A 21,415-nucleotide genomic window follows, 5' to 3' on the forward strand; every position below is an offset into this window, starting at 1 on the left:
AGTTATTGTTGGGATAGACTATTTAACACTGCTTAAAGATCCGAACTAGCAATAGTTCTTTTGAAGACATGATGTTCATGACGAAGGTCTACTTTTTCCGCAATACATAGCTAGCGCTACTGTACCTTCTGGAAGATTGCTAGATCAGGGGGCGACGAGTGAGACCACGAGGTTAATGGGTTCGTTTTTCTCCTCGCCCCCTTCCTGTTAGCTAAGCTCAGACACGGGAAGGCGCTGCAAGTAAAACCATCAACGGCATAACTGAGACTAATGGAGAAAATCAGATATCACTGACCTGGTTGACTTCGTTCCTTTGGCAGTACGAATTATTTGAGATTGTAAAATCGCATACTCCTAGGTAAAGAGGTAGAAGATGCAATGACTTATTCTCCCAGTCCTTGTCATGAAATGCTCAATGTGCTCCAGAAATTGTAGCTTGCGAGAACATGTTCTGGAAGAAATAGCTTGAAGTTCTATAGTCTTGCCAACATAGCGAGTTCATTCCTTATAAGTAGACAAGAGGAGAGAAGGTGTCTGAAACGGTGAGTGTATACGACTATAGCTGGTAGCTTCCTCATTTCTTAACTTCGTTTTTCAAATCAGCGCTCCGGCATTACGTGTTTTCTCATACTTCTCCCATGTCTCCTTGTTCACACCCTCCATTACCTCAACTCGTCGAAGATCATCTCAGTACCTTCATGATGTCCTTAAGAGATACCATGATCCATCGATAGCGTGTTCGCTACGATCCAAGATCCTGCAGTTGCACAAAGCAAGATTTGAATCAAAATTGATCTCCACAGACTAGAAAGCAGGTCTGAGCTCTCTGAGAAAAATGTCATCAGGGCCGAAAGGGCACGCCTGGATTGCTTTTGCGACCAGAAAGCTCACCACGGAGATGGGAGTAGTGATGCTCTTTGATAGATTGTCAAGGAGGCACGCACATGTAAGTAAGTCATCAGGTCCATGATGCAGTTATATCCCTGCTCGTCCCTGGAAGGCTTTGCATTTTCTGGATTCAAAGGTCTCAGCGAAAGGCAGTCGGATATGTGGAAGAGACGGCGGGAATCACAGACCTGATCTCTTGATTTTGTTCTACCATTCGGGCTCGGCATTAGACATAGCTTGGAATCTTTCACATCCTGCGCTCCAGATCATACACTCCACAGGGTTAAGGCAAACCAAGATCAGGTCATCGAGTATTCGATCTTCAATGGAGTCAGCAAGAACGGTGACGTGATTTACATACGCTTCCAATCTCCCTACTACCAATTTTAAAATTTCCATCTTATCCATAAACTTCTTGGTATCGAGATCTGACGAAATTTGGATATCCTTGGACTCTATCTCGACCTCCGAGGGCGTGTGCGGATAGAAATGAAATATTCCTCGATGTATCTCTGATTGACATCCATCCACCGGGAACTTCAGCTCGATCATCGCTTTCAGCAAAGCATTTTGAAGTCGCCAATATCAGAGTGTGCCACTACCATTTCCCAGTCTCCAAGCATCGGACAAGTATTTTCACCACCATCCGGGTCCCATCGAGTGCCTGACTACAACGCGTTTGCGGCAGCGATCCTGAAAGATATGGAAACACTAGCAACGTCTGGGCTCTCAACCTGTTGACGAGTTTGGGGACTTGGAAAGTTAGAGGAAAACCAGGACCACAGGTCCCTGAATCCCATCACCCAAAAGCCGCCCCTATAACAGACAACCAGCCAAATGTGCAGCAACATCTTACAAGGAAGCGATGACTAAACAAGAGGATTTACAGACCTGATGAACAGCTCTCCTGACACTTTCCACAGCTCCATGTTAATCGATCTGTGAATCACTCCGCGCGACTATCTCTCCCATCCTTACGATTCTTGACGCCGAAAACCCTTGTGCTTGACTGTGTTTTTGGTGGAAGATGCTTCTTTTGATTTAAGTAAGGGGAGTGGAGGGCAGAATCGTGTTTACTTGAGGAAGTTACTCTCGGGGTTGAGGTCTCAGCGTTCGACTTTCCCTTTGCAATGTTAAGCTCTGCTTCCTTAATCAATTGCTACCAACGAGACCTTCTCGCTCCTCGCAAGCTTTGCGGATTTCTCTGGTAGGAAGAAAGAAAGATTTTGAGAACAAGGTCGCTGGTTTTTATACAAGGTTTCAACTGAGGATGTATTGACATGGTGTAGAGTCAGCATATCTTATGACTTGCAGCATCTATAGAAGTTATACCTCCGCCAATGATTTCGAGTACATGTCGGAGATTTGCCCGAGGAAGGTTAGTATGCTCATCCTGAGATCTACATGCCACGCCTGTGGTGGTAATGGATTCCTATGCATTAGGAGTAGTAGTGCTTTCCCGAAAGAGAAGCAAGAAGGCAAAGGCCATCGGGTCAATGACTCTGCAGCGAAGTTTCCTTCTGATCAGGGGTAACATACTCCGTGACCAAAAGAACCGGTTCATGGACCTGGAACGCTACATCTGATCGTGGAGACCTGAGACTCATATTTCACGCCGAGGATGTCAGAGCACTCCTCGATATTTCCTAAACACATCTTCTACGGAGACAGTGAAGCTTTGTTTTGATTGTGATACGAACGAGATTAGAATTGGTATGAGTTTATAGCTCACTACGAAAATGACATAGGTAGTTAGTCTCTCCTGTTGGTTCATTTGCTGCACAGAATACTTAAATCCCATGATCGTGGCCAATCAACGCCTGTTTGCAACAAGCACGATGTTGGTTCCCGTTCCATCTGATCTTGTCTCAGTGCGAAGTCGGAGGGTGGTCTCCCCGCGGGAATGACGAGGATTGAAGACGCCAACAGAAACGTGGTCATTCTCGTCGCTGTCCTCGACCTCGTCCGAACCATCCTCGTCACTGCCGTCAAGGTCATCCGAATCACCATCATCGCTGTGCTCGGCCTCATCTTCACTCTCATCCTCTTCCGAATCTTCCTGACCGGTAATGCGTTTGTCGGCGATACGGGTGATGGAGTCGACCAGGCTAGCAGACAGAGAAGGCGACAGTGACATCGAATTGGAACCTTCAGGGCGGTGGAGGTTGACCTTCGTGTTCCAGATACGCTGGCGGCGATGGAGACCAGGGAAGTTTTGTACGTCGTTGTTGGAGATCTTGACTTCCCTCTAAACAAAGGTCAGTGGATGTGTTGGTGAAGATGAAAGAAACAGGAAAGACTCACTGAAACAATACGGGCAACTCGATCCCTGTCCTGACGGACATACTCGTCCTGAAAACCGGCTTGCAACAAGATGTTGTCCAGAGTAAGCAAGACATCAGTGTATGCGCTGGGACGTTTCTGATTGCCCGATTGCCAAAGCGAGAGGAAGCAGTCGTAATGGCACACGGCTGACTGGATCTCGGCGGGAAAAGCGAAATAGCCGGTGTTCAAGATGCTGCTGCAGAAGTGGATGAAGAACTTGGAAGAGTTATGCATCCTCATGTCCAAAGCCATCTTTGCCAGAGTAAGCATGCACTCAAGACTGAGGATCTGTATGCCGTATTGCCAACAGGAGGTGTCTTGGTCGTTTTGTCCATTTTCCATAGACCAGTACGCCAAGGGAACACCCTCTGTGTCGAAGCCGAGAGAGTCGGCCTTGAAGACGAAGGCTGTCGAGATTGATTCGTTGTTGTCAGGAAAGAGCCATCCAAGGAAACCGATATACTGGTAGGCGTCGCTCAGTCCACGTTGCTTCATTGTTTGATGGTTGGGCAGCTGATCCAAGTACTGCTTCTCGGCCTTGATGAGGTCGTAAAGATCCCAGCCTACGACATCGAGCGAGATCAGGCGTGCCGTCATGGTTCTGACTGTGCTGGAGACAAGATCATGTTCGGCACCAAGTATCTTGACCTTCTGTCCATGATTGACAAGCTTGGAGACGGGATCCAGCAGTCTGATCTGACGCTTGCGGAGCTCGGCCTGAGTCAGGTCCTGACGGAAGGGCTCGTGGATCTTCCAAACAAAGTCGATGTGTGTCTGGGCTGGACTGGCTGACCATTCGACAAGACTGTCGCCAGGCGCTGAGTGGATGTAGATAGGAAGGGTTGGCCAGATATGGTAGGCCAGTTTGAGATGTCTGATGAAGATGTTCAGATCTTCGGCCATCAACAGAGCACGGGTGACCTTCTCCGGTTTTGTCTGGTGCCTGACAGAACAGTCTGAGCCAGGAGTGCACCCACAATTGGTACTCTGATGCTTGATCGTGGCTTCCACGGTGGGAGATTTGAACGTCTTGGCCGCATTTCCGACAGCGACGTAAGGGAGGAATCTGCCTTGGTCGATCTCAAAGGCAAACCATTTGGCATGAATGAGGATGAATTCGTTGTGGCTTCGGAGATACATGGACGCGTCTTGGTTGAGTTTCTTATTGACACGCATGATGGAAATGTCGAACTTGTATCTGTGGCCAGGTTGTTTGCCCTTGGTGGAGTATCTGACGTTCTTGCCCAAGAGGAAGTGGGAGAAGATTTTATTCTTGACCTCAGTAGGTAGAGTGTCCAAGGTTCGGCCGCCATAGGCGCTTGAAGTTGTTGAACGCATTGCGTTTTGCTTCTGTGTGCCACAGCGAGTTGGGAGAGAAGTGAAGATGGATGGAAGGAGATCAGGTCCAATCGATGGGATGAAATGGCAGGTGCGGTGCAAACAGAAGAGTTCGGGAAGCTGCAGGTCGTGTCTATCTGTTTCAAGCTTGGCAAGCGTGAAAGTGATCAATCACGGGCTGAAGTGCAAGCATGCTGTTTTCTTTTTCTTTCTAGGCCAGATTGCGACACAATCAGACGTGTCAAGGTCAAACCGTAAGCAAAGATGGAAACAAAGGCTTACGGAGCCATCGCGGTGATGATCAAACAGTGGTAAAATAGCCGAACAAAAGTGGCATCAACACCATCAACAAAAAGTCCCTCCAACAAAGACTACAGACGTCCCTGAACACACCATCAATTTACTGCTCGCTACCCCCCACCTGCTCTTCATCAATCTTGCCACGGCCAGACACATCGCCATTTCTGAATGCCGGGTCGTCCTTTTGTGGAAAATACGCACTCCAAGCCTGCCAACTCTCATACGTGCGGCTAGGATATCTCTCTTTTGTAACTTTGCCAAGCTCTTTGATACTCTTCTTTCCACCTTCAAAGTGTTCCTCGAAAGGAAAGACATGCGCGCCTTCATCTGGGATGCGACGGTCGCGGAGAGCCATGAGTACAGCGATAGTGTCGTAGATTATCCTTGGCTGAGGTAGAATAGAAATGATTCTGCCGAAAGGTGCGTATAGGAGAGATTTCTGTGGTGAGTAAACGTCACCAGAGCCAACACTATCTTTTCCAGATTTGATTTGTTGTTCAAGTTTGGCAATTTGAGTTTGAATATCGGGAATGGCTGTTTGAGTGGGCATTTCGTTATCGATTGCTTGTAGCATCCATCGCAATACGACATCCGCCAATACGTCATTCGGCTCCAGCGTACCGGAGAAAAGATTTGGTATCACTGAGAGGACTCGCTCGAGTGGGTCGACTGCTCTTCGCCGCAAGAACTTGAAGCGTTGGCGTCCGACGTCGTAGTGGCAACCGGGGAACCACATCTCATGGATAGTGGGTGACGGTTTACCGTTGTCGCGCTCGCGCTTCGTCAAGCAGGGTTGGAACAGTGATAAGCGATCGTGTAGGCAGCAGGCGTGATAGACTTGTTCAACACTGCTAGAGACGACTTGGTCCCAAAGCGTAGGGTATGATGGTCCATTGCCAGCATCTAGGGATGGAATGCCGATGCTACCGACAGTATCCAAGAGGCCCATGAATTTGACTGGTGTCGCAACGTCCCAACTAGCTTTTGCTCTGAACTCCTTACTCTGCGCTGATGATGGCTTATCGGCATCGTAAGGAGACGAGTAGATGCGATAGACTTGGTCGCACAGATCGCGAGAAGGGTTCTTGACAATGCCGCAGTTGTTGATCATTCCCACGACACAACGGACTGTGTAGGCACCTCTGCTCAAACCAAACATCCAGACTTCTGTTCCTTCACGGTAGTGTTGGGCGATGTATTGATATATCTCGACGCAAGTGGTTCCTATGTCATTTGCGGTAGCGCCATTGAATAGATAGGCGAAGAAAGTGCTTCCTAGACCGATGCCGTTGAAGTACTTGGCACGAAGTTTTCGTGCTGGGTCTTCGAGCTCTCTCGACCCTTTCGGGTTGTTCATGTCGATACCCGTCATCTCTGCCAGAATCTGAATGTTGGTTCGTGTGTCTGTTTCAGGTCCACACCAGGTGCCATCACAGAAGACCAGTAGTCGTTGAGGTTCCGAGGTGGGACGCATGTTGAGTGATTGCGACAACTGATTGTGTTGTGGACTGTAAATTCGAATGTTGGATGGCAGGAAGAAAACGTGAAACCAATGCTTCAGTGGAGGAATGGAGTATGTACAAGATGAGGACAAACGAGATAAGAAGAAAGACGGGTCAGTGGGAATTGATATATTTTCGACAACGACTCAAGGAATGGTCAGCACATGCGGAATTGCTATCCTTGTCTTTCTCGCTGTGGCTTACCGCAGTCGTGCATATATACAGACAGCCTCAGCCCCAAAAGCTTGCCTCAGCTGAGAAGCCGACCTTTGACCGTTTTTGCAAATTTCATGTGATTTTGCAGCCTCGTCAGCCTGGATTGTTTTGGAATTGGTGACACTGCGCACGGCTGAGCAAGACGAGAAGATGGGGAAAAATGCAGGGCATGCTGTGTTTATGAAGAAACCGGTCAGGGGGTCGTCATGGAGGAAGGAGAGACCAGGGGACGTGCGGGCGCTGGCAGAAGCGGCGGAGCATCAGCAGGACACACGCATGTGATGAAAGGCAGCCAAGCTCAACAGAATTCATCATATTGCCATTTCGTACTTCATCTCAGGGAACAACAAGTGCGAAGGAGCCTTAAAGACATGCCGAGGAGCGACCAAGACTGTTACAAGCGAATGAGATCGAGGGAGATTCAAGAAGCAAGGCACAGCTTAGAGTCAAAAGTCTGTGTTGGCCGAATAAACTGACCCCGCAAACACCACAGCGTGTCATTCTCATTACCGCGCTAACTATCCATAACATCATCGACGACTGGCAATACCCCTCACAGAGAAAGTCGAATGCTTGAAACCTCACATTAGACTGACCCGACATCGTTCTCAGAGCCTCTGATGTACGCCTTAGCGTCGAGACTGATGTGTCGCAAGGCGAAGCGTCAGAACGTGGCCAAGCGCGACGGGTTTGTGCTGGTAACCCAAGAAGCGACCGTTGATCAATATCATTGCTCGACTATGGCTTTGCAGTGATAGTAGAGTCTTTCACATCGATGAACGCTTGTCCAAGATCTCTGAGCCTGTCTCCACCTTGTTCAAGACTGTCATCCTGGCTACGTCGAGCCTTTTTGGGGCGCAACAAGAGATAGCCACAAAGAAAAAGCAGTAACAGAAGCATCTGAAGATAGCCAGAGTAAGTCTCATACAACAAGGGGAAACCATGGCTTAACGAAGTCGTATGACATGACGCTTTGGTCAATTGAGGCGTGTGAGCGGCAATACCCGTGGCAGTGAGCCATGGTGTCTGAGTTGAATGCTGAATGGACGACGTGGGCATGCTTGTCGCTACTGTCGCCAAGACATGCTGGGTGGATAACTCTCCGGCCGATATCGAGTACGTTATACCAATTGTCTCGAGCTGTGCGGAAGAGGGAAGAGCGGTGTTGGCAATTATGGCATATCCAGTGTGACTGCCTGGCGAGTTTACATAGTGTGTGGTGTATGTAGATGTCTCTTTGGGTGTCTCATAGATCCTCCAAACGTGTTCATACACGACAGTGGCGGTAAAGTATGGTTGGGACATGGCCATTTTGTCCTGAGAGCGTTTGGATGAAGCAGTTCTGGTCGACGATTATGTGGATGGAGGTTCGGACAGAGTGAGTTGTTATAAGTTCAAGTGAAGTCGCTAATCTTCAACAGATTTCTAAAGAATTCATGGACTGGTTGAGACGAAAACCCTCGCCGCAATTGCGACTCTGGCGAGAGGGTCACTTATGAGTTTCTCGCCCGCCCATCGCTTGCAAACAGTAATATCGCCGTTGTTCCGGTTCACATTTCTGGATCCAATTTTAAGGCGACAGGTACCCGACAGTCTGGTTCCGAGCAACCACGAGTCAGTCAAATTTTGGCGCGCGCTTCGGAATATTCTACCGTACACCCTTTGCATGCTTCAACCAAGAAATGCTGGTAGGAGACTGATCACCAATACGTTTGCATGCATGCATGATTCCGTGTCGCCCCGTTCGTCACATCAACGGCGCATGATAGTGTTTCATATGCCCTGTCAATTCACTAAAAGCCGCGCCCTACATATTTGCGCTTGATATGTACCATTTCGCTCAGCGCCTATTGCGCGACGTGGTTGGCCATTCAGCAAGACCCCATCAAGACTGCATGCAAAGTCGCTATAAACAATCTGATGGCTGGGGGCATTCGTGCTTACAAAAGCACAATATGTTTCTGATGCTGCTTTCTGTTGTGTTTTGGCCTATCAATTCTCTCAGGAATCGTTCTCTTCTGGTCTCTCGTTCACAATGTTCACACCTGCAATTACTGGCTACGGGCCTCAGATGACTGCTTCACCCTACACTCTACCATCCTTGTCAACGGTTGCGCAAACAACTCTGATCCAAGAGTTACGACGAGGCAACCCTCCTGCGATTTTGACGAATGCTCAGACTTGCGGATACACCAGCGGAGCATGGTCCTCTGCAGTGACATGTGGTCCCCAGCAGTCGTGCACGTATTACACAACACCGTATTCAGCTCCGAATTTTGGATGCTGCTCAGAAGGTGTTGGCTGTGGCTATGTCTCGACATGTCTTGATTATAAAGCAATGGGAAACTCGAACAGGGGTGCAGGTGTGTTGATCTCGGATCAACAATTCCTTTGGTACGTTCTGTGTGTTCCCTCAGATACCATGTGCGGCTGCTAATCCTTCTCCAGTGGCTCGGAAGTCCCTTACTGCTCCACTGTCCTACTCTATGGCACGACATACGCTCCCAGCTCCTCTTATTCGTTCTATTCCTATGGATGCTTGGCAACGAGTAACGCAGTAGTTGTTGCGTTCCAGACAACCCTTGACGGCCGTGCCGCGACTACCACTTCAAGCTCTACCAGCGCATCGGCTGCAGCGACAACTACATCGGTGGCTGAGGCTTCATCTACACCTACCACTACACCAAGCTCGTCCAGCACCATTTCCACTTCCACTTCGTCCTCTATCACGACAAAATCCTCTCAGACAACGTCGTCAAACCTTCCGGTCTTGTCGAAAGTGAACACTGAGGCATCACCAACTTCTGTCGGTACCATATCTTCACCTGCCGCAAGCATAGACCCCGCCTTACCCTCCTCAACAATGTCGCCCACTGGTCTCTCCCAAACTTCTCAAATCGGCATCGCTGTCGGCGTGAGTATCGGCGTCGGTCTCCTCCTCGCTGCTCTCGGCTTCGCATTTTGGCGTCACCGCAAAGCAAAGCACGATAAGAGATGGCATGACCAGCCTTCTCAATCATTTCCCGGACAATACTATGAGACTGGAGGAAACAAATCACTGCATCCCTTTGATCACAGGTTTAGTTCTCTTCGCAGCACCTCATCCGTTGGCAAGTCCGAGATCTTGAGGGAGGCGCCTTATGAGTTGTCTTCGACCGGTAGAAGACATGAGTTGGCCGCCAACAATCAGTGAGAAGAATCGTGTAGAGTCAAAGTTGACGATATAATACATTTCGGATTTCGCTTGACCTTGTGCATCTTCGATTGGTGAACTCAGTGCAATGACGCATCCCTGTTGTCTGGCTCCCATATTGTGAACTTATGCTATTTCACCACTCCCATTGGCTGCTAAACACAAATGTATCGTTCGGCGGCCGCCGGTCTTGTTCCGTTGGTGAACTGCTTCGGTCTATCTAAATCTTCCAGTTTTTAGCACCAGAAATGATCCACCTCACATACGTAGAAAATAAAAGTGGTACACTATATCAGAATTGTCCTGGAGATCTTCGACATTACCGCACGTCTTTTAAATTTGGCATGAACATGATCTGCGAATGGTTTTAAAACATGGTTGCCAAATTCTCATCCCTACCTCCCATCCCCTCGTTATCCCTTCGCATCATTAATCTTGCTTGACAGGGTGCAATACCAAAGGATAGGTACAAGTCCCATTAGTATACTCCCACCAAATCCTCGGCGCATCGCCCTTCCAATAGAAATAACTCGCACCCAACCATCTCTGCTCCGACAACCCTACATCATTACACCATAACAGCCCAGCGTGTTCGCCCCCAGCAAGATTCCATCGTGGTCCTTTGTGCAGCATCTTATCTAACTCTTTGCCAGAAGCTTCGAGGCTGGCATTCTGAGGTTTAAAGTTGAAGGCGATGAGGTGGGGTACGTAGACAGCTTTTAGACCGTGTAGTAGAGACCAGGTCTCTGGTGTTGATTCGCTGACGACCCAGGAGCCGGTGGATTGTTGTTCCGACGAGATCAATCGGAGGAGGCGACGGGATGTGCGTGTCATGCTGACGATGGCCATGCGACGAGGAAGGTTCAGTGCCGGTTCGAAGCCGTGGACTGTGTTTTCATACGTCCATTTTGTATTGACTGGGTCGATGAGTGGGGATAGAGTGATCAGTTCGGCTTCTTCGCCAATGCCCCACGTGCTGTCCCTTTTGACTGGTGGTCGAGGGCCCTGCGGGTTTAGATAGAACTTGGCGTATGGATGGGGTCCCCAAATACCTTCGTGGTTTCCGAATTCTTCGTCCACATCTGCAGAGAAAGAGGCATAATCTCTCCATAGACCGGGTATGAACCAGCGACCGTTGCGCTCCCAAAGGTTCTTTCTTGGCTGCTCGCGAGCCCAATCGCCAGCATTGGACAACATCCTTGCGACATTACCTGTGAGTCTCACATCCATCTCCAACTGCCATACGAAGTCAAACTCGGGAAACGTCTGGCTAAAGATCTGCAAGGCCTGGTACATCTGATCTTGAGCACCGTATTCGCCAACTTTGGGGTACCATTCGCGAAGGATGGCCTCATTGTAGAGCAATGCCGTGTCCTGAAACTCCGGTGGTACACTTCGCTCCCAAACCTCCTGATATTTAGCTTCTTCGAACAAATCGATCGAGTTGTCCTTGACATTAACAAGGATGAAGACTTGAAAGCGACCCCTGGTGTCCAGGGAGAGCTCGGTGATCATGGCGCGCAACCACGCGAGTTGGTTGTCTGAGTATTCGTAGGCATCCCAAACACGTAGAACAATCGCGGTTCGGCCAGTCGTCGCATCAACTTGCGGATATCGATCCGATCCGTTGGCGGTCTCGTGTGCAAAGCGTGTCAGCCTTCTCCGTGGTATGGCTCGATCAGCATGTTGTGAACCATAATGCTTGGTTGCACAGTCACTTTGAAGCGCTCCCCACGTGACCTCGCTCCAGGGTGGATGATCTGGTTGGGTATCGCCGCTCGAGTGACCAAATGGTCCCAGACGTTCTTTCGCAGGTGTGCAGCCTCGCTCTGAAATCCCCGACATCACCTCAGTGGCTCCTAAGCGCAAGGAGGATAATATCGTATCATCAGCGGGAAAACTACTGGGTATAGTGGGGCGCCAGCCTGGCCATATCTCACAGGCTGGTGTTGCTGGAAATGTTGACGATTGGGACTGGGCAGCTGCGCTGGGATGGACACTCGAAGTATAAAATCGATAAGCTGCAATCAAAAGAACAGCACTCCCGAAACAAATAAAAAACACAGATCTCGGTTTCCGTGTCGTAGTTCGTTCAAGAGCGATATATGGGATATGCTTAAAGTTCATATTTCCGCTCGGAATTCGACGTCGTAACTTTGACAGAGCACCTGAGCTCAAAAGGATGAGGAACACCGCCCTTCATCATTCATGATCGCTCCGATCCTTTACAGCAAAGTTGCGTGAGGCGTGATTCGATGATAGATTGATGCTGTAGGGCTGGCGCGTATCTGCGCCGCTGCGGCACAGCAGCGTTAATTCTGCATCTCGAATCACATTCGGCAAAGCACTTGCTATTGTTGTGACACGTAGGCTGACAATTTCAAGGCTCGTCTAGTAGACGCCGGAGAACATCCGTGTCTTGCAGCATAGCCCGAGTGATGCATATTGACGAGTAATTGCGTTGTAGTTTGGAGGCAAGAACGGCGCCAAAAACGAGAGCGGACAAAGCTCGGTAGTGGGTATGGAGCTTCCACAGAGCTCCCTAGCTGATCGGTCGTCACACCCTGCTTTAGTTAACGCCCAGCTACATTCGTGGCTAATGAGGGAACTGGTGGCGACTGAGATAACCGGTTTAGTATATCTTGATTGACAAATTGACAATAAATATATAGTGGATCACGTTAATTGACACCACCGAGCTATACATCTGGCTTGCTTAGATACAACCTCTACAGCTTAGACTAGATTCGACAGTCATAATCGTATTCGAATTGAGAACAACAGTCATAAAGATTAGAACAAATGCATGGCAAAAACAAAAGGAAAATACTCAAGAACAAAATAAAACATACAGCAGCAGGGATTCCCACGTGGTCACCCACCGTAGTACTAATCTGCCGTTCAACTGCTTATGTATGGCAGAGCGGACGGGATGCCCAGTTTTCAGCTGACTGTGGCCGTATGTGATGAGCGTTCTGTTCACACTAAATATATTCCCTGTATCATGCAAAGAGAAGGTCTGAATATGCCCCTCTAATTCTGAGGTCCCTTCTTCTATGCGGCAAACGAATTGTTGAGGCGGTATGGGTCGCTGATACCTGTCTAGATGATCTGGGTGATGTTCTGTTGCGTAGGAACACATAAGAGCCATTGGTCAGGGCATCTTGAGGTGCATACAAACGTACTGTAGCATATCATCAGCAAATGCAAAACACACAACAGTGATGGACGGAGCAAACTCACAGATCTACCATGAACTATTGGAAGCAGGTAACCAATTGCCCGTCCAATAAGCAGGAGGAGTAGAATTCGCATTCTGCACCAAAACCTGGAAATGGCCATCATAAGATGCATTAGCACCTGCACCATAAACAAGACCACCGTGCTGCGATTCATTGTCGTCAGGTTGATTGATTTACGAATGATAAACCGGATAATACCAGTATCTCCCATCTGTAATCTTTGAAATGGTCAATATAACATCATTGTGGGAAAGGTCGAGCACGACTCTTGAGTACAAGGTGTCGATGTTCGGCTTGATGACGCCCGGATTGTCTCGAGACAACAGTTGTCGTTGATGGTAAATGTTGTTGACGGGCACACTTCTCAGCATATCACCAGCAAATTGGCGAGGATGTAGAGAGTATAGCTGTACTGGAAGCAGGGTGGCATATTCGAATTGGTCCAATCAACCAGAGAGACAACATACGATCAGGACCCAGGCGGTAGCATTCAGTGCTCCATCGACGGCGTCATTCACATTGATGATAGGGACTTTAGTGGAGTTCCGAGTAGTGGAGCTGATGCAGCGCTTTCGGAAAGAGCAACCAGGCTTGCAAGACACCCGAACGGGCGCAGGATTGTTTGCAGCAACATTGATAGGTATGATTGAGATTCAATACTCTTGCCGAAACATATTCCGCGCTCAACTTCGCAATTTATATGTGCGTTTCGTGCTCCAGTGCCCATCTCATCGGCTTGCTATGGCGCAAAAACGGAGAACAATTGTGAGATGCTGCATACGACGTCACGACCAACCTTGTTTTTCCAGCGCCATATCATGGCATTCTCGAATGTTGTGATTCGAGGGAGCTTAGCGATGGGTGCGGCGAGATAGGTACTTAGCTTACACATGCGAATTTGACAGAGACCAGCCATGTGATTCATAGGGATGGTCAATCTTACAAGACGTCGACGATGGACGAGAGGTTTGCCGTGTCGCCCACACTCTCCCCTATCATGACCCCTTGGAGTTGAATCTAGGCGACGAGCGCGCAACGTTCGATTAGACTGTCTCGTCACCCACAACATGATGCTCCTGGGCAGCGACTGTCAACAGGGCGGCGGCGCCGGTCTACTCGAGTACAGGATGCGTAGGCGGCTCAAAAAAGTCAAACCAGGTCTTGGCACCAGAAACGAGGCCTGGAACGTTGAGGAGTTGATTCCTTACGGTAGAAAGCTCCGAATGGCAGAACACAATCATGTGACAACAGAATTTCCAGATTACTGTACATTGACACGTCCGGAGTGTGTAGCGCATGCCGTGTGAGAATGGCTCTGGCCGATGATGTCTATACAGCATCGAGGGAAGCGTCCGGCAGCTTCCCCCCGGAGCTTGACGCCCTTGTCGACTTCATCGCCGACGATGCGCGACCGACGTGCATTCTCGAGCACTTGACCTCTACCGTCGTCTACCGCAATGCCGCCTTCGACACTTTCGTCGCGACCGACCCCTCGACGCCGGGCTGGTTCGACAGCCTCCTCGATGCCATACACAATTCTCCCGTGCCGAAGCAACGAACGACAGAAACTCTGGGCATCTTTGCCTCGCACATCTGGTCCAGCAAGAGCATTGGAACGTCATGGGCTGCTGTCTTTTGTCATGAACACCCTCCTGCCAACACTCAATATGAGCCGAACCCTGTCGCCCAAGTCACTGCGGTAGCAGAAGCGACCCTTCCAATTGTCCATCCCTTGAGGCGCCAGGAGTCCGATAACACTTCTATCCATTCAACATCGACAACAATGTCAAGTCTAGCATCTGGTGACATGGAAACCCCGCTAGAGGATTTGTTTGTAGACTGGCTCTTGTTTGCCGATCGCACTTCTGATCCATGGATCGACTTTCTTGTCAATCATAACTGGGAATCAAAAGCCGTCGGTCCAGTCCAGAGCTGGCCCACGATGTTGAGACAAATCTATACCACTATTCTTGCCTCAAGGGAGCCCCGCATCATATATTGGGGCAATGACATGCTGATGCTATACAACGAGCAAGCTCGCTTCGTCACTGGAGAGATGCATCCTCTTGCTCTTGGTGAACCTTTTATAAAGGTCTGGGGTATTGTCGTCCTTACCGAAATCATCAAGATGATCAGAACTGGTGCCAAGAGAGGCAAAGCTGTGCTTCAACGAGACCATGAATTCATCTTGATGAGATACGGCTACCCGGAAAGCTGCTTCTTCGACGTGGTTCTACTTCCAATTCCTTCTCCTGAGGGTCGCTTCCTGGGTGTAGTCACCGAATTCACCGAAGTCACCGAGAAGGTTCTGCAGAAACATCGACGGGAAATGTCCAAGGCTTTGTTGCAGAACATCCTCAAAGTGACCGACGTGTCGGATCTTCGGCAAGCTTTTGTCCGCACGGTAGTCACAGACTCGAAGGACATATCCTATGCAGTCGTGTACTCCAGGTCTAAATCTCCCGCCATACAGGACACGGAAACGTTCCATCTCGAGGCTTACCACAATATTAAAGGCATTGGAGACAATCTACCAGACGAAATCGTTGCAACTTTAAGAGGCACCACGAGTGACGTTGTCGTTCTTCAGCAAAGCAAGGGTACGCTACCGAAAGAGTTTGCCGTATCCATTCCAGACATTGGGCTTGTCGACACAGCATATGTCTTGCCGATAGTCGGTCTGGACGGCGTCCATTTGTCTGATATTGCGATCCTAGGACTGAACCCGAGAAGATCCGTTAGTCCCAGCGTTCGTCAATTCGCCGAGTCAATACGTGACCTGCTGTTCAAGTCATTTGCACTGTGTTCGCTACCTTTGGAGCAGCGACAAGCTCAGGAGTTCTCCCAAGCTCTATCTCAGCAGCTAGAGACCATGACAGTGAAGGCAGAGATAAGTGAGCGGAATTTTACAAGAATGCTTCGCGATGCCCCTATAGGCATGTGCATGCATCGAAGTGACGGTCATTGCGTCTATGTCAATGACATCCTCCTTGAACTCCTTGGCATGAGCAGAGCAAACTTCTTCAAAGCAGCCGAGGAAGGAATTGCTTGGCGGGAAGCAGTTCATGATGATGATTTTGAAGCTGTCAACCAAACTTGGACAGCCGCAATCGAGACCGGCAAACCTATGAGTGCCGAATTTCGAGTCAAGCCAAATCTCATTCCAAATGAGGTTCGCTGGCTCGAGATTAGTGCTCAGCAACGCCATGATCAAGACGGCCATCTGGAGTACTTGTATGTCTGGCTTAGAGATGTATCTTCGCGTAAGCAGTTGGCTGAACAAAAATTGGCTGATGCTCTGGAGACGAAAAGGAGATCTGAGATCTTCATAGACATGTATGCACACCACTTGCGCTAACCATGTCGATACCTGTCAACTAACATAGCTATAGGGTGTCACACGAAATGCGTAATCCTTTGGGCGCGATCCTGCTACTTGCCGATGGCATCTTGTCTTCGCTGCCTTGTGTGTCAGACCCCACTCAAAGCAGCATTCTCACAGCCGATGCTCGAAGTTCGCTTGTAGATGTTGCAGCTAATATTCAGCTTTGTGCGAGACATCAGAAGGTCATCATAGATGAAGTGCTCACTTTCTCAAGATTGGATTCCAAACTCCTCGTTCTCGCGCCAGAACAGATCCGACCGACAGAAACCGTGCAGTCAGTATTGAAGATGGTCAAGGCAGAGCTAGACTATGATAAAATTCAAGGTTCTATGGCTCTGCAACCAAGCTACACCGATCTTGCAGTTGACAACGTGCTGCTTGACCCTGGGAGACTCGCTCAGATCATCCTCAACTTCATGACAAGTAAGCAACTCTTTCAATGGTGACAATGAAACATGCTGACTGTAACATCGAGACGCGATCAAGTTTACTAAAAACTCAGATAAACGTCACATCGTCATTTCTATAGGAGCATCACGAACACAACCTAGCGCCGATGATTGTCAGGTCACACTCATCAAGCCTCGTGGCGAGAGGGTCGAAACTGCAGCCCGACGATTATCAATAACCGAGGACCCTATTGGTGAAGACATTTACCTAATCTTCAGTGTGCGTGATACTGGCTGTGGATTGACAGAAACTGAGATGGGTCATCTGTTCCATCGTTTCAGTCAAGCTTCACCCAAAACATACAAACAGGTCCGTGATCTTTGTCAGATGTCGGCTTTGTCTTTTTCTGACTTTCTCAACAGTACGGTGGCAGTGGCCTGGGTCTTTTCATCTCTCGGGAATTGGTTGAACTACAAGGGGGCCAGATTGGTGTACACAGTGAATACGGCAAAGGTAGCACCTTCGCTTTCTACATCAAAACTGCTCGTGTTGAAAAACTGGTTGAGCCGCCGACTGCAGAACTGGCTCAAACATCCATCAGCGATCACATGCGTGTAGTAGATGGTCCAGCTGCACAAAAGACGCAGACAGCAGACCTCCATGTCTTGGGTAAGTATCAATCGTTGATCTGATAAAGCCTCGCTAACCTTTTTCAGTGGTCGAAGACAATGCGATCAATCAGAAAATTCTCGCCCAGCAACTGCGCAAGACTGGTTGCGCTAAGGTCCATGTTGCCGATCATGGTCAAGACGCTCTTGAACTTCTGTCTACCACGACGTTCTTCAAATACGTTGGCATTGCTCAGGTACCTCTGTCTGTCATCCTGCTCGACGTGGAAATGCCCATCATGGATGGATTGACGTGCGCACGACGCATTCGTGAACTGGAACAAAAAGAAGAGATTGTCCGACATGTCCCTATCATTGGCATTACTGCAAACGCGCGTGTTGAGCAAATTGCTGCGTGTATCGAAGCTGGCATGGATGAGGTCGTGGTAAGTTGTGATTGCTGTGGATTGATCTGTCACTCCGCTAACGTTTGGTACAGACTAAGCCTTTCCGTGTGATGGACCTTCTTCCTCGTATGCTGGCACTGGTCGACAAGCATGCATCGGTGGTTTGAAATGCTTCCATGCACGAGCAAGGGTATCAACTCTACGCTTCGCTGACGGGAAGGGTCCAGTCTTTGTCGGCGCCGACGCTGCTTCTCAAAGCGCATATCTCAGATCATGCAGAATTCATTTAGCTTCGTGGCACTCACACAGACCTGGGCAAAGCTTGTGGTATTGGGCATCTTCTACTTCCGGATGGCCACTTGGAAAAGTCTCGGGCCTTCTGTCACATCCTGATACAGCCAGACCTATCTTATATCCACCGCGTCCACCGGTTCCATGTACGCAATGGCGTCTCGTCCTTGTGCTCACTCAACATCACTACAAAAGCGACGGACGGGCACTGGCGCCATGATCTCTGTCCCATCCCACAGGCATTCTCCACAAAGCTACGTTCTTCCAGCATATGCTCATAGGACAATCTACACGACATCGGATATGCCTCGATGGTGTTTCCCCGCTCGATATGAGAAAGCTTCGAGGTTGTTATGTCGTACTTGGCGCATGTATTCAGCTTGTTGATCTTGAGGCCTTGTTCTGGTGAATTCTTCCGAGGAGTTCTTGAACATGACAGCCCAGATTGCATATCCGCAGAGGCAGAATGCTGCGCAGCCGAATATGACAATTGCGATTATTGCGCCGTGTGAGAGGGCCATTGTTGTGAGTGGGGAGGTCGGAGGAGGAACCCTTGGTGATGGTGACGGGGGTGACGAGAGATGGTCGGAAAGAAATGATAGGGTGGATATGGTTGTTGATATCTATGGTGAGGTCGGTGTTGATGATAGTGATGATGATAATGAGGTCTCGAGCGGAGAGTATCTATTGGTTCTTGAGGTAGTGAGTTTGATCTTGCTTGAAGAAGAGAGTTGCAAGCGTGCAAATCGTTCGCCTCCTTCCATCGCAACTATATAGCACCCATCCATTGCTCAGGCTTCCTGAACTCCAAACCATGTTGATACAAACGATTACCTGCCTGAACTCGCAGCTGTCGACCCGATTCGTGATTTATCGGACCAGCCAATGAGAGATATAACCGTTGAAGAGACATCATCCTACTTGATCAGTTCGTCAAGATTATCAGGATTGTGGTATACGCTATATTTAGCTCCAACGATCATCTGGTTGGTGGTTTTATCGAACCGACCAATCAGCGTTGTGCAAATGTGGGGCTCATCCCGCAACCTTCAAACTCGACCGAGATGCTTGATTGAAACGACCTACTCCTGACTTTCCCCAAAAATATTGTTGATTTTTCTCGAAAAACCATGCCTATCACACGCGAGTATGGAGGTCAAGCCCAAACGGCAACGCAAATCGGGGACTAAGTACAGCAAGACTGCATGTCGGACATGCAAGTAAGTGGATGGTTTATCGAGCGTTGCAGGACAACACTAACATTTTCTCCAAAGGATTCGGAGAGTCAAGTGCGATGAAGGAAGACCTGATTGCCGAAATTGTGTCTCTACTGGTCGTACCTGTGATGGCTATCATTCCGGTGTTCCCAGTCGCGAAATGGCTTCGCAACGACCGCTCTTGCCGGCTTCGGCTTCACCTCCAACTATCGTCACAATATCGCGACTTCCTTCTTCTTTGACGTTTAGCACGACTTTGGAAGATCATAACTCATTCCAGTTCTTCATTCAACACATTGTTGCTGGGTTGAAACTCATTTCACCAACTCATGGATGGATAACGCTTTCCCTTCAACTAGCTGTCACCGAGCCGGCAGTGTACTTCGCCATTGCTGCCTGCGGAAGTGTGGCCAATATCCGACTTGCTAAGAATTATCATTGTTACTTCGCGCCGCCATCGCCGGTGAAGCAGAAGATCAACTTGCGGCAATATTGTAAAGCTACTGCAGCGTTGCAGAAGTATATCGATCGTGCTGCATCTGGACAAGCGAGCATTGAGCCTGTGTTGCTTTGCTGTCTACTTTTTGTATCTTATGAGACTTATCAAGATGAGACTGGCCTTGCGATGCAGCATCTCAAGCTTGGTCGGAGGACTATTGAAGATGGCGTTGCTGGTCGACTGAGGTTCTCCTCGAAGCAGACGTCGAAGGATGTTATTGCGGCTTTTGACTGGATGGGCTCGCAGTCTACGAATTGTGGTCGGAAGGAATTGTCAAGCGGTGACGTCCTGCATGACAAACCTTTTAACGGTATATCGACGTACTTCACTTCCCTCGAACATGCTAAACAAGCACTGGATCGTCTCTCCACTGCCGCTTCGGATTGGAGAACTGATCTGTTAGCACTGGCAACAGAATACATTGCAACAACAGATTCCTGGAATACAAGACCCGCGATCAGGGAATGCATCATCTATTGCGTCAGTCGTTCCATGCATCTTACCCCAGGACATCACCTGCTCTGCCGCGAAGCAGAATTGATGCAAGCACATACCTCCTGGCTACGCGGAGTGAAACTTCTACAACAAGGCAGCACCCTCCGTCGAGATTTGATCCACATGCAAATTCAACATTTCTACTCCACCTTTACCCTCCAAACCGCTCGAGATACCTACGGTAAATCTATAGATCGTTTCGACGCACAAGCAGCAGCTATCTTGGATCTGGTTGAAGGATATCTACGGCCCGATACGACGTATCCACGCAGACCGACATCGCCATCTCAAAAAGGCAGTAACGCACAACTATACCCTTATACACCTCTCCCTCAGCAACAGGAATATTGTTTCGCCCTCGAATACGCAATTCTGCCTACTCTCTTCTCAATCTGCCTTCGTATTCGCCACTCCGCAACCAGAAAACGTGCTCTCCATCTCCTCCGCACGGCCAATCGCCGCGAAGCAGGTCAATCGAGTGCAGAGTTATGTCATTACGCCGACGCCTTTATCGCTTTGGAACAATCCTCACCCTCTGATTCGGCCGGGGAAGTTGCCGAGGAAGCGAGATTGTTGGAGGTGGTTATTGAAAGTGCTGGGTACATGGAGGTCAGTTTTGTTTGTGGGCGATTTAGACATGAAGGTGATGGTGGATTGGAGGTTTTGGAATATAAAGGGGCTGGGTTGCCGCCGTTGAGGTTGCAGTTGATGAGGAAGAATGAGTTTCCGTTTATGGCTGGTGGGAATTGGGAAGAAAGGGATTTGATGTGAGGGGGTTTGGGGTAAGGGTTCTGACTTGAGTACCTTGGACAAGAGAGCAGAGATAAATGCGATTAGACTGCCTTAGTACTCACTGTCGACATTAGACAACTATCTCTTCTTGCGCACCTACCGTTACTAACTACTTTCTTAGCGCCGGCCGCAACAGCGCTGTCATCATTATCGTCTTTCCTGTCTCCAAGAGGAGCGACTTCGGACAGAGTGCATGCTTCGAGTATTGATACATACTTATTAAATGTCTGTGCGGAGTTGAAGTAACTCGGCAGTATACAGATAATCATCCAAAGTGCCGTATCAAAACCGAATTGACATTGTGTCGTGTATCGATAATAATAACTA

General features: G+C 49.0%; 8 protein-coding genes across 8 annotated transcripts; 4 read left to right on the forward strand and 4 right to left on the reverse strand.

Annotated features, from left to right (window-relative positions):
- Positions 1–2,701: 2,701 nt before the first annotated feature.
- Positions 2,702–4,551, reverse strand: M438DRAFT_272094 (uncharacterized protein; the record flags this gene model as incomplete). The annotated part of the gene is made up of 2 exons (XM_029900533.1): positions 2,702–3,136; positions 3,193–4,551. 2 exons carry the CDS (start codon positions 4,549–4,551, stop codon positions 2,702–2,704), a joined length of 1,794 nt encoding a protein of 597 aa, XP_029761817.1.
- A 400-nt stretch (positions 4,552–4,951) lies between these two features.
- Positions 4,952–6,325, reverse strand: M438DRAFT_334508 (uncharacterized protein; the record flags this gene model as incomplete). Its single annotated transcript, XM_029903717.1, has 1 exon — positions 4,952–6,325. One exon carries the CDS (start codon positions 6,323–6,325, stop codon positions 4,952–4,954), a length of 1,374 nt encoding a protein of 457 aa, XP_029761818.1.
- Positions 6,326–7,046: 721 nt separating this feature from the next.
- On the reverse strand, positions 7,047–8,044 carry M438DRAFT_344920 (uncharacterized protein). Its single transcript, XM_029905329.1, has one exon. It carries the CDS (start codon positions 7,878–7,880, stop codon positions 7,308–7,310), a length of 573 nt encoding a protein of 190 aa, XP_029761819.1. The 5' UTR covers positions 7,881–8,044; the 3' UTR covers positions 7,047–7,307.
- Positions 8,045–8,480: 436 nt separating this feature from the next.
- On the forward strand, positions 8,481–9,762 carry M438DRAFT_364688 (uncharacterized protein; the record flags this gene model as incomplete). Its single annotated transcript, XM_029907747.1, has 2 exons — positions 8,481–8,963; positions 9,018–9,762. The coding sequence occupies exons 1-2, from the start codon at positions 8,605–8,607 to the stop codon at positions 9,760–9,762; spliced, it is 1,104 nt and encodes a 367-aa protein (XP_029761820.1). The 5' UTR covers positions 8,481–8,604.
- Positions 9,763–10,082: 320 nt separating this feature from the next.
- M438DRAFT_344921 (uncharacterized protein) lies at positions 10,083–12,190 on the reverse strand. The gene has a single exon (XM_029905330.1). It carries the CDS (start codon positions 11,887–11,889, stop codon positions 10,192–10,194), a length of 1,698 nt encoding a protein of 565 aa, XP_029761821.1. The 5' UTR covers positions 11,890–12,190; the 3' UTR covers positions 10,083–10,191.
- A 2,621-nt stretch (positions 12,191–14,811) lies between these two features.
- M438DRAFT_272046 (uncharacterized protein) lies at positions 14,812–17,961 on the forward strand (the record flags this gene model as incomplete). Its single annotated transcript, XM_029900528.1, has 6 exons — positions 14,812–16,340; positions 16,397–16,812; positions 16,865–17,148; positions 17,202–17,448; positions 17,496–17,833; positions 17,887–17,961. 6 exons carry the CDS (start codon positions 14,812–14,814, stop codon positions 17,959–17,961), a joined length of 2,889 nt encoding a protein of 962 aa, XP_029761822.1.
- Positions 17,962–18,682: 721 nt separating this feature from the next.
- M438DRAFT_344923 (uncharacterized protein) lies at positions 18,683–18,863 on the forward strand (the record flags this gene model as incomplete). The annotated part of the gene is made up of 1 exon (XM_029905331.1): positions 18,683–18,863. The coding sequence occupies exon 1, from the start codon at positions 18,695–18,697 to the stop codon at positions 18,860–18,862; it is 168 nt and encodes a 55-aa protein (XP_029761823.1). The 5' UTR covers positions 18,683–18,694.
- A 323-nt stretch (positions 18,864–19,186) lies between these two features.
- Positions 19,187–21,227, forward strand: M438DRAFT_396593 (uncharacterized protein). The gene is made up of 2 exons (XM_029909266.1): positions 19,187–19,305; positions 19,360–21,227. Exons 1-2 carry the CDS (start codon positions 19,235–19,237, stop codon positions 21,065–21,067), a joined length of 1,779 nt encoding a protein of 592 aa, XP_029761824.1. The 5' UTR covers positions 19,187–19,234; the 3' UTR covers positions 21,068–21,227.
- Positions 21,228–21,415: the final 188 nt, after the last annotated feature.

The sequence above is a fragment of the Aureobasidium pullulans genome, assembly GCF_000721785.1.
Source record: "Aureobasidium pullulans EXF-150 unplaced genomic scaffold scaffold_7, whole genome shotgun sequence".
NCBI classification, from domain to species: domain Eukaryota; kingdom Fungi; phylum Ascomycota; class Dothideomycetes; order Dothideales; family Saccotheciaceae; genus Aureobasidium; species Aureobasidium pullulans.